General features: G+C 45.6%; 1 protein-coding gene and 1 long non-coding RNA gene across 3 annotated transcripts in view; one reads left to right on the top strand and one right to left on the bottom strand.

Annotated features, from left to right (window-relative positions):
- Positions 1-12547, bottom strand: part of WDR19 (WD repeat domain 19) — an 86204-nt gene that overhangs the window by 19929 nt on the left and 53728 nt on the right. For both annotated transcript variants that reach the window (XM_061164577.1, XM_061164576.1), the window contains exons 29-33: positions 7756-7833; positions 5712-5808; positions 5390-5514; positions 2117-2198; positions 349-499 (exon numbers count right to left, since the gene is read on the bottom strand). In XM_061164577.1, coding sequence (XP_061020560.1) covers positions 349-499; positions 2117-2198; positions 5390-5514; positions 5712-5808; positions 7756-7833 — 533 coding nt within the window. The remainder of the gene's footprint in view (positions 1-348; positions 500-2116; positions 2199-5389; positions 5515-5711; positions 5809-7755; positions 7834-12547) is intronic.
- Positions 493-5428, top strand: LOC133071787 (uncharacterized). Its single transcript, XR_009696536.1, has 3 exons — positions 493-678; positions 2407-2630; positions 5307-5428. It is a non-coding gene; the product is annotated as an uncharacterized LOC133071787 (long non-coding RNA).

Here is a 12547-nt window from a genome sequence, read left to right as displayed (position 1 = left end):
GACAAGGCAAAAACCTTCTCGTCTTTTGATTTCCCTCCTTCTTTCTTCCTGCCTTGAACAGGGTACGTGATGTCAGACAACCACAGCTATGCCGCTGTGAGGCGGGAACTTTTTGTGTCCTCGGTGACAAGCAGGACACAGAGGTACCAGCCTGGGACTATAACACCTGGTGTGTGAGTCAAACAAATCCTGACTTATTCAAGTCGTCACTGGGTTTCCTGCTCCTGGTAGCTGACTACAGTCCTAACTGCTATCCCCAGTCTGTGTTCTTGACAGCCCACACATTAGTAGCTGTGTTCTGAAAAATACACTTGTGATTAGATGGTAGGAACACCTGTCACCACGTACCTGACCATCGCCTCGATCTTCTTCTTGTATTTGGCGTCTATCTTGTTGCGGTACTCAGGCCTCATCAGCATGGCTGCGAAACTGAAGGCTGAGTTCTTCAGGCCGGCCCTGTGGCACTCGATCACAGTGGAGGTCAGGATGGGCACGACGTCTGCAATGCAAATGGAGGAGCACTGGCATGACGCCAGGGTCGCATCTCTCTCATCTGCCTTTTCTGGCGAATAACCGGTGATGGACTGTTTGAGGAGGAGAGGGCTCGGCGGTGCGATCGGGTGTCTTTCCCTGATGATGCTGTTTTGCCTGTAACACGGGGCCCCACACCCCCTTGAGGTAACCTTTGGCATGTTTCCTTTCCTGCCTCGAAGATAAAAAGTTTTGCATTTGACAGGACAGCTGATGAATGAGTGGGGAGATTAACAATTCTATGCACTAACCTGAGAACACTTGTTTCTTCAGGACAGATACCTAGAAGTCAAATTATTGGCTCAAAGAGCATAACTTTAAAAATGCACACACACAGACACGTGCACGCACTTGGTGCAAATTGTCAAACTGCTTTCTGGAAAGACAATGTCTGTTCCCACCAGCAATCAGGAGAGTGCCTGTCTAGCATACCCTTTGCCAGCCACATATAGTTATTTAGTCTTTTTCATGTAACAAAAATGAACTCATTTAAAGAACGGGGTGAATTGTGACCTGTGAGCTAAATCTGGGTGTCTGTTTTTGTATGGTCCATGGGCTTTTACATTTTTAAATGGTTGGAAGAAAATCAAAATAATAATAATTTGTGACCTGAAAGTTACAGGAAGTTCAGATTTTAGTGTCCAAAAGAATGAAGTTCTGTTGGAACACAGCTGTTCTCATTTACGTACAGTTCACGCCAAAACGACAGAGACTGGCCCACAAAGCCCCGAGCCTTCAATATCTGACGCTTTATAGAAAAAGTTAACCCTGTCATAGAATGTGACAAAATCACTGAAAAATGTTATGACGACATGTCTTAGAATACTGGGACCTCTTTCAGAGGCAGGGACCTACAGTGAGAACACAGAGGAAGACTTATTAGCTGACTGTGTGATTGTGGGCAAGTGCCACCTCACTTCTTTAGCCCAAGTCTGCTTATCTATAAAGTAGAGAAAATAGGACACTTAGGTGCAAACTGGAGACTGGTAGCCTGAAAAAGACCTGCTTGAACCTGGGATTTGGGAACATGGATTTTGGGAGAGTTCCCACAATTTCCACAACAGGGAATGAATGGTTCCCTGTGCCTGGCCTCTCCACAAACAATGGGGTTTACACTGAGCATTGTGGGAGTCAGGACTGGGCACCTGCTAATCAGGGGGTGCCTATGTGGCCAGCCCCCCAAGAGCACCCCTGGGCACTGAGTCACGCGCACCCCAGTAGACAGCAATTCCGTGTTGCCTGGAGGTGCCGAGTGTGTCCAGTGTGAGCGTGGGGGGACCTGGTGCTGGCCCCTGACGCCCAGACCCTGCCCCTCACCTCTCCCCTTTGCTGGTTCTGCCTCGTATCCTCTCCTCATAATAAATCTGAACCTTAGCACGGCTCTGTGTTGAGTTACATGAGTCTTCCTTGTGAATGATCACACCTGGGGATGGTCTTGGGAATGCCGGTTATAGCTCTTCATGGGGAGGCTGTGAAACGACTCAGTACGTGTAGAGAACAGAGGCTGGCAGAGTTGGTGAGGCTGAATCTTAACCATGCTACACTCAGGCAGAAATGGGGACAACCGGCTTCCCTCAGTACTCACGCGATGGAAATTTGCTGATGTTGTTGGCCACCCGGATAAGCATACGTGCCCCTTTCATATGATCTCCATTTTTCACATGAATCTGAAATAAGTGACACGTTAGACTCTTAGAGACTTTTAACACTAATTCAGTATACTCCAATTAAGCAATTAAAAAACAAACACTAATTCACCTTTTATTCTCCCAAATAAACACCTCAGTTGTGATCCCGAACAGGGTGCTCACGAGATCCTTGCAGTCTTCCTTTCATGCCACTCACCTGAGGTTTCTCCCTTACTTCTCCTTCCAGCAGCTGCTGCCTGGCCTTGTGGCCTTGCCAGCCTCACCCTGCTCTCCACCCTGCTTTTTACTTGGCTCTAGATCACTCAACATCTTTTACTGGCCTTTACTGGGGAGCTTGAGTACCAATAGCAACTTTACCAACTTGCTGTGAGACCCGAAAGCTGAGTTAGTGAAGCAGGAAGAGAGAGGACAGGCTCTGTCAAGAACGATGGCTGGAGAGCCTGAGCTTAGGTAAGCACGAGCGGGGCGTGTGACGCGGGGAGCTGGTCCTCTTAGGATGATGTGAGGCTGGGGAGCTGGCAGGGCCAGATCACCATGCTGTCCAGGAAAGGAGCGCCCTGAGGGTAGGGAGCGGGGATGGAGAGACGCGGACGGACAGAGGGACGGGGAGGTGGAAGTGGCGCTGTCTGGTGAGAAGGTGGCGGGTGAGTACAGAGTAACTCCCAGCTGTGAGTCCATCAGGTCTGAGCAGATGGATGATGCTATAATTAACTGAGCATTGCAACATAATTAATAAATATTAACTGAACCTGAAGTCGCCTTCCACCACTCCCTGCGCCTCAGACTGCCCAGCTCAGCCACCCATGTGCCGAGGTCCCAGGCTGTCCTTCAGCCGGAGTCCCTGTCCCAGCCCTGGGAGGAAGCAGCCACCAACGCCAAATCTCCCATGTGCCCTGAAACATGGATGGCTTTCTCCAGTCCTTTGTGTCAAAGAAGCCTGTGACGCTTTTATATCAGTTCTTACTTGATAAGGTCTAATAGTTTCCCTTTGGAATGCCAGATGCAGTTAAAAACCTTGAATATATCTGGTGCTGGGATAAAGGAGTAGAATGGAGGGGAAAAGTTACAAGGGTGCTCTTCAGGGGCGGGGGCGGACGTCTGGTCCAGGGGAAGTGATGGGCCCACTCAGAGCCAGAGGAAAAGAAGGCTCAAGAGCCATCCCTATGGCTTTTGGTAGAAGAAAGCCCTGGTCCTGGAGGGCTTCTAACAGAAATCCGTATTCTTTGTTCCCATCTTCCACCAGCTTGTTTCTGTCCTCCCCTCCATGCCCAAAGGCTGCATTTGGCTGGATTCTGTGCCTCAGCATATTGGCACCGCCACTCCTGTCTAAGCAAGAAAGCCCTCCCTCCGCATTCCTAGTCCTTTCTGTACAAGAGCCCTCCTGTGGCTCAAGAGGAAATGCACTCCCGGTGGCTGCAAGTTGGAATTCTCAGATTTCCCTTATTTCCCCTAGTACTGTAGACCTGTGGGGTTGTGGCTCAGACGGTAAAGATTCCGCCTGTAATGCGGGAGACCCAGGTTCGATCCCTGGCTTGGGAAGATCCCCTGGAGAAGAGAATGGCAGCCCACTTTGGTATTCTTGCCTGGAGAATTCCATGGACAGAGGAGCCTGGCGGGCTACGGTCCATGGGCTCGCAGAGTTGGACAGGACTGAACGACTAAGCACAGCACAGTAGACCTGAGGGACCTAAAATGGTAGCCACTAGTCGCATGCAGCTGCATTAAAAAATTAAAATTATATAAAATTTAAAATTTAGTTTATCAGTTGCATTATGTGTAATTCAAGTGCGCCATAGTCAGGCTAATGGATATAGGACACATCTATCACTGTAGAAGTTCTAGGAGGCAGTGCTGTTATAGGTCATAATTAGGATCTAAGTCATTCATAACATGACTGCCGTAACATAGGAAGCTTCCAAATTGAATACACTCTTGTGGACTGGCCTGAAAACCAACTTAGCATTAAAATGGGAAGATGTACTTTGACATAAATGAAAATTTGGAAAAGAACATAAGTTGGAGTCTACCTGTATTTTTACAAAGATATGTGTGTATATAAAAATATATATATACATACACATAAGTTATGTAAACTGTACATAGAAGTATTTCAGGTTTACATATTCTGTTTTTACTAAAAACCACTAGTTAAAAATAGACAACTGGACATAAATATATTCCTAATTAAAAAGAAATGGTTGCTGTTTAGTTGCTAAGTTATGTCCAACTCTTTTGCGACCCTATGGACCATAGCCTGCCAGGCTTCTCTGGCCATGTGATTTTCCAGGCAAGAATACTGGAGTGGTTTGCCACTTCCTTCTCCAGGGTATGTTCCTGACCCAGGGATGGAACCCAGGTCTCCTGTATTGGCAGGTGGATTCTTTACCACTGAGGCACTTGGGAGGCGCCCCCCAAATGGTGCACACGTGTATTTTAGAGGTATGGAGGGCATGGTGTACAACAGTGTTAACAAATGCTATATCTGATGATGGATTTAAAGGGGGAAAATTATTTTTCATTATACTTTTATATATTCTCTAAATTTTCTCAGTCTTATTTTATACTCAGATGAAAACTAAATAGTATTAAAGCACAGTGGAATTGTATAAAATTCATTACCCTACAGTTAATAAACTAGGAAACTCTGGTTAAACAAAAATGTTTTTAGTAGATTTTTTTTTTTTTGGACCAAGTAACACATTTAGCTGCTTCAAGATGAAGACAATATAAAAAGATATTCTATATGGAGGGACCTGTTTTCCCTCTGCTCCCTTGACTGGGTTCAGTGCTACTCTGCGCCTCTGCTTTGATCCCTTTAGGATTTTCCTAATTATTTTTTATTTTTTTATTTTATTTATTTATTTGGCTATGCAGGTCTTAGTTGTGGGAACTCTTAGTTGCAGCATATGGGATCTAGTTCCCTGACCGGGGAATGAACCCGGGACCCCCACACTGAGAGTGCAGAGTCCCAGCCACTAGACCACCAGGGAAGTCCCCCTAATTTTTAAAAAAAATGTATTTCTAATTTTACATGGGATGAATATATATATATATATTTTTTTTTCCTGCCTTTTTGTACACAAAAGGCAGCATATTATATAATTATCCTGTATCTTGCATCTTCAGTTACCAATATCGACATCTGGGAGATGGCTCCAATCCAGTGGAGAGGTGCCCAGCTTATGTCCCACGTCACCCAAAGGCCTCACCCTCACTAGTATGTAACTGTGCAGGATCATGAGGTTGGTGGCCATCTCAGAGGGAATCTTGATCTTCTGAGATTTAAGTTCTGCATACATGCTGAAGAGGACGTCATGTGCATTCCGATAGTTTCCTTGAAAAGAGGTGGTAAAATGACATTACTACAAAGGATGAAATCTGAGGACTTTCTGTGGACCACCATTTAACGGGTGGATTTTGTCAATCATCTTATTAAGTTATTAATAAAGAATGATTTATTTAATTGCATGTTTTCTGGAGCATGCTTCTACTACTTGTTTGGGGAGTAAGTCATGGCTGCTGGGAACCCACCTGCAGACTGCTCTTCCCTGGCGATGATGATGGCGGTCCGGGCAGCTTCTCGGTACTGCTTCAGGGCCATGTACAAGCGGAATAGGTACTTGGCATCCTGACATACAAGCCATTAGAGAAACATCACATTCTGCATTAGTTATGGGGGAAAATACCTAAAATTCTGCATTTTCACTTAGAATCACATTTACTTTCTAGTTCAGTGAACGTTGTCAGTCACTCAGTTGTGCCCGACTCTTTGTGACCCCATGGACTACAGCCTGCCAGACTCCTCTGTCCATGGGATTTTCCAGGCAAAAACACTGGAGTGCGTTGCCATTCTCTTCTCCAGGGGATCTTCCCGACCCAGGGATCGAACCTGGGTTTCCTGCTCTGCAGGCAGATTCTTTACTGACTGAGCTACCAGGGAAGCCCTTCACTTTATAGTAACTGAGCATTAAATTTGTTTTTTAAAAACCCAATAAAGAGGGCCTTTCCTGGTGGTCCAGTAGTTAAGACTCCACACTTCCACTGTGGGGGGGGCATGGGTTCCATTCCTGATTGGGAACTGAGATCCTACATGCCGCACAGTGTGGCCAAAAAACCCCAAAACCCCAAAAAATAATTTAGCTTGTGTTAAGAGGCCATTTTGAAAAAGAGAGTCAACAAATAATTATTTATCAAGTATTTATTCAGAGTTTAATATGTGCCAGTACTTGGGAAATAATAACTCTATTAAATGCTCATACCCTCCCTGGGAGGAAGGTGTGATTATGAACTGAAACAAAGGATCTGAACCCGAGTCAGAGTCTGTGCTCCTCACCCGAGTCCACAGAGTTCCCTCTCGTGTGCTTCAGAGGGAAAAGTGTGCTGGGACAATGTACCGACTTCACAAAATTTCAAAAATTTTTACACCTATGAAATTTTTCTGAGCCCATTTTCCACTCCTATTTTAACTCTAAACAATCTCACATACTTGATACTGGTTTGCTGATCATTAGAATAAGTGGATATAAGGTGAGGTGGTTCGGCAAGTTTAAGGACCTGTGTGCCCTTTGGCAGGTTCTCCGAGCCTCCCTGGGTCTCGGTGTCTATAAAACAGGAAATGGACTCGGGGATCAGGATGGCCAATCCTCTCCAGGTATGACTTTCAGCACCTTGTATCCAAATCAGTTACAGCTGACCCCCTGAACGATGGGGTTCGGGGTGCTGACCGCCACAGAGCTGAAAATTCGCATGTAGCTTATAGTCAGCCTTTTGTATCTGCAGTTCCGCCATATCCATGGACTCAACTGACTTGGGATCATGTAGTACCAGAGTATTTACTGTTGAAAATAATCTACGTGTAAGCGGATCCGCAGTTCATATCCATATTGTTCAGGGGTCAACTGTACTCGAGTTCCTCACAAAGAGATTGATTCCCTTAAACACCAAAGCAAAAGGGAAAAAAAAGGCTCTGGGGTGGCATTCTCGAAGGAGTCTGTCCGTATCAGGGCTGAGAGAAGACCAACTTCTGCACAAAATCCAAGAAAGTCACCTATTTTGAAAACATGTTCTTAATGATATCTACTTTATTTTTTGGTGAGTTACTTTTATAGTAAATAGGATTTTTATTAATTCCCATAATTTTTGAAATATGAACAAACTACACTGATTTTGGAGGATTAGTGCTAACTCATGATTTTATTAGTCATTTTTCAAAGTTCTAAGAATAAATAAAACTCTACCATGTTTGGGAAAAATGGTGGGTGGTGAGAACTGTTACCCAGAAGGGCGTGGCATCACAGGGGGCGATGCCAATTTCCAAGAGTGAATGCACACAGTATCTAAAATGCAGGATCTGTCTAGATGACCTAAGGCTGCATCCAGAGAGAAAGTTTACATCTATGATGCAAAAGCAATAACAGATAAAAACAGTGCAGGCCTGTGTGCTAAGTAGCTTCAGCTGTGTCTGACTCTTTTACGACCCCGTGGCTGTAGTCTGCCAGGTTTCAGAACAGGGCAGATAGAAGTAAAAGCACAACTAAGATGCTTAAGAATCCCAGTGGAGAAAACACTTTAGTACCTTGGGCACGCCATCACTCTCCCCCATCAGATGGTCTATCAGTTGACTGGTTAGCAGTTCATCTTTGGCCTGACCAACCTGTTTAGGAAAAGAAACAGTAAGTTCAGCATCTTAAACCTAGGAAGGGAATGGAGAGGAAGGACAAAAGGTCTTCTGCTGAGGAGACAGAATTTTAAAAGGGTGTAAAAACACCCATAGTCAGGTGCCTGAACCATGATGTAAGCTCAGGGTCTCTGTCTTCATTCATTTGTGGGTCCGTGCCAAGTCGCTTCAGTCGTGGCCGATTCTGTGCGACCCCATGGGCTGCAGCCCGCCAGGCTTCTCTGTCCAAGGGATTCTCCAGGCAAGAACACTGGAGTGGGCTGCCGTGCCCTCTTCCAGGGATCTTCCCAACTCAGGGATGGAACCCGTGTCTCTTCATGTCTACCTACATTGACAGGCAGGTTCTTTATCACTAGCACCACCTGGGAAGCCTGTCATTCATTTGTAAAGTTTCCGTGACTAAAAATCCATCCTTAGAAGCTCTAGCTTTTCTAAGTTGCTGTATCAAAATACTGCAGGAGTATTTTTACGCACAGAGAGAGTGTACTCCTTGGGTGTTTCAATAAAGACTTTCTTACGATGAGTGATCATGACGTGGAGAGGAAGCCATCCTGAGCACAGGGACTGGGCCATCCACCACCACGCACCCCTGAGTGCCTCGCCTCCAGCAGCTCCCTGAAGACACGCGCTTGCACGTGGTTACTGGTAATCTACAGCAGAAATGAAATATGGCCAGGGGACCCCAGAAGTGGGCGGGCAGCTGGAGGTGTGGGGTGGAGTTCTGGAGATCCAGATCTCAGAGTCTGCTCCACAAAGCTCAGAGTTAAATCACTGCTAGGTGGGGCAGTGTTGATCAAGAAAATTATTTACCAAATTGGAGAATGGAAATATATTCATTTTAGTTAGTAGGAATAATTATTGACAAGATCTGGAGGCTTAAGAGTCTTGCGTCTATTAAAAAAAAAGGTGAGCCAAGAGCCCAACTGGAGCTCAACCAAGGAGCAGAAAGGAGCCCTGCCGTCCTGTCACAGCAGTGATGTGGGGAGAGAAGTGACTGGAAAAGGAAGAAAGCTCATTAGGGACAGAGCGACACGAGGCCCACAGCTCAGGGAAAGTGTAAGGAGAAGTTCAGAAGCTCTCTGCAGCAGAGGGAGACGTGAGCACAGGAGGGGTCCTCGGGAACCTTCCGGAACCCGGGGTGGGGGTGACGGCACAGGCCCTGGGGCTGCCCGTGGTCCTCACTGCAAGGAAGCTAAGCTCTGGCCAGTCTGCCGTCTCTGCTCTGCCCACGGCTGTACGGAAGGATGGAAAGGTAGAGCTTGTCAGCTTCAAGGCTTTCGTGCGTGGCTCTGGGTGAATAAACCTGTATGAAGAGACGGTTAAGGCCAAGGGCTTCGGAGGCAGTCTGCCTGAGGTCAAAAGGTCACCTCTGAGATTCCCGAGCAGGTCACTCTTGGGACCGCAAAGGAGATCAAGATAATACCTAACTCACAGAATTGTTGTAAGGATTAAATACGTTAACACACAAGTAATCAAGTGCCAGGTAGTGTTGCCAGAGAGAGCAAACAACAACAAACGTGATGCCTAGTTAAGTTTGAATTTCAGAGAGTTGAGCACATCCCAAACACTAGGATAAATGGAAAGGGGAGGCAGGAGAGAAGAGATGTAGCTACTCAGAATCAAAATTAAAAGGAGGATGGAGACAGTGCTGAGGCTACTTCCCGTGAAGGGCAGTAGAGCCAAGGATGGTGGCTGAGAAGGTCCATCTAAGGGGTAACTGGAGAACCAGGAGAAGCAGTGTTCCAAGGGAGTGAAAAAGTTCAAGAAAGATATGGTGTAAGAGTGTAAGATGCTACCATAACACAGAGTAGGGTGCAGGCTGAGAGGAGACGTCTGCATTTAGCAAGAAAGAGATCAGTGGTGACCCTTCAGAGAAGGTCATGATTGGTGAAGGCGAAACCTGACTGCAAAGAGGTAAGCAGGCCCCCAATAAGGCTAACGGGTGCCGTATAGTCCCATCTTCCCCATCTGCATTGTGGGTTCATGCTGGTAATGACTCCCAGCCTGGGGTCCATCACAGCCCCCCTCCACCAACACAAACACCAAGAAGGTATTTCAGAACTCTGAGGGGTGGAGGGTGTGGGTGGGTGAACTATGAACATTTTAAAGATATCCTCAAAGGATTAAGGGCTGTGCCTTCTGGTTGAGAATCAGCAGATACAAACACACAGGTTGTGAGAAAATGCATGTCATGAGTAAAGGTGATTCTTTTTTCAGGGGAGGGTTCTCAAGGTGGAAAGGAGAAGAGGGATGGGAAGGAAACTAACATCAGCTACGCAGTACTTTCAGAACTGGGGTCAATATGTGCTCATTCCTGTGAATATTTATTGAGTGTCCACAATGTGCTAAGCACTCTAGAAAGAGATGGGCCTGTGGCCTAGAGGGGCTATTCATTTGAAGGGGGTTAACTGTAGCAGTAAGTGAGGTTCAAAGTAGTCACAGGATTCTAAGGAGGCTTAATTTACATCCGGAGGACAGTTCAGGAAAACTTTTGCAGGAAGGGGCACGTGAAGTGGGTCCTGCCTGTCGGGTGGGGGGCAAGGTTGCAGGGAGCAGTGTGTCCCAGGTGTGGGTAACAGCGGGAGCAGGAACAAAGGGGTGGGAGCCCTCAGCCACTCGGGTGAGAGGCCAGTTGGGCTGGAGCACAGAGCACTGGCCTGGAGGACTGTGATCAGGCAGTCTGGTTGGAAAGAAGACTTGGGTTTTGGTCTCAGCTCTACTCCTCTGTCTTTAGGTTGGTTTTATCATCTTCTGGGACCTTGGTTTCCTTGTTAGTAAATGGAGATTAGGTTGGACCATCTCCAGGGATATCTAAGATTCTTTTTGGAGTCTGCAAGCCAGGAAGAGAGCCTTCACCAGGAATCAAATTAGCAGGTCCCTTGATCTTGGGCTTCTCAGCCTCCAGGACTGAGTGAGAGAGAAATGTCTGTTGTTTAAGCCACTTGGTCTGTGGTGTTTTGTTACGGCAGCCGGAACTAAGGCCTGGGTCTGCTAATGTGATGACACAACAAGTACATGGCATTGGGACTTCCCTGTTGGTCCAGGAGCTAAGAATCCAGGCTCTCAATGCAGGGGGCCCAGGCTGGATTCCTGGCCAGGGAACTACATCCCACATGCCACAACGAAGATGTTGTGTGCCACAACTAAGCCCTGGTGTACCCATACATAAACAGATCCTTCTTTAAAAAAAAAAGTCCATGGCATCATCTATGAAGTAGTGTTTCAAAAAAAAAAAAATCAAATCTATATCTAATGAAATACCTAGATTAAATACCTAGTTAGCTGGAGGGGCAAGAGGTAGAGAAACAAATTATACTACAAGGATGCAATCAGCTAAATCTAAATGTCAGGAATTCCTTAGCACAAATAACCATTTTCTTAACAAATAAGTGATAAGGGGTAGAGAGAGAGGGAGGGGGGAAGAAAGCAGAAGGGAGAAGGAAGAAGAGGAGGAGGAAGAAAAGAGAAAAGGAGTCAGAAGGAGGGAGAAAGGGAGATGGGGGAAGAACAATCTTTTGACAGAAGAGATTTAAGGCCCATGTGAACTAAGTGCAATGCAAGGACTTTGGATATGATGTGAAATAACCAACTGAAGGGCACGCAGGCAACATTGGGGAAATTTGAACTCTAACTAGATGTTTGATAATATCAAGAAATTACCGTTGGAGAAACTGGAACTCTAATACACTGTTGCTGGGATGTAAAATGGTGCAGCTGCTTTGGGAAATAGTTGGCAGTTCCTCAAAATGTTAAACGTAGACTTAACACATGGCCTAGCAGTTCTACTACTAGGTATATTCCCAAGAGAAACGAGAACACGTGTCCACATAAAACCTTGTACACAAATGGTCACAGCAGCATTATTCATAATAGCCCCCGAGAGGAAGCAACCCAAATGTGCAACCACTGGTGAATAAAGACAAGGTATACAGCATTCAGAGAGACATTATTCTGCCCTTAAGAGGAATAATGTATCAATATATGTTACAACAATGCATCTATCTGATGAAAAGATTAGTATCCAAAATATATAATACAAACCAGTAAGAATGAGATGATACCATTAAAAATTAGAAAAAAAGATCTGAATAGAACTTTTTAAGATAAGACATTCAAATAGCCAACAAACTTGAAAAAGTGCTCCATATGATTATTCTTTAGAAAAATGAAATTAAGACCATAATGAGATACCACTACTTATCTATCTGCATAGTAACAATGAAACAGATCAGTGCTGGTGAAGATGAGGAGCAACTACGTTCTTTTACATCGTTGTAGAGTGAAACTGGTACAACTAGCGTGAAAAAATGTTTGGCAGTACCTACTATTGCTGACTGCAGCCGTGAAATTAAAAGACACTTGCTCCTGGGAAGAAAGGCTGTGACAAACCTAGATAGTGTATTAAAAAGCAGAGATATCACTTTGGTGACAAAGGTCTGTATGGTCAAAGCTGTGGTTTTTCCATCAGTCATGCACAGCTGTGAGAGTGGGACAATAAAGAAGGCTGAGGGCCAAAGAATTTGAACTGTGGTGTTGGAAAAGACTCTTGGATAGCAAGGAGATCCAACCAGTCCATCCTAAAGGAAAGCAGCCCTGAGTAGTCATTGTAAAGACTAATGCTGAAGCTCCAATATTCTGGCCACCTGATGTGAAGAGCTGTCTTACTGGAGAAGACCCTGATTCTGGGAAA

Source organism: Dama dama, chromosome 17 (assembly GCF_033118175.1).
Source record: "Dama dama isolate Ldn47 chromosome 17, ASM3311817v1, whole genome shotgun sequence".
Classification (NCBI taxonomy): domain Eukaryota; kingdom Metazoa; phylum Chordata; class Mammalia; order Artiodactyla; family Cervidae; genus Dama; species Dama dama.
This window is presented reverse-complemented; position numbering and strand designations above follow the sequence as displayed.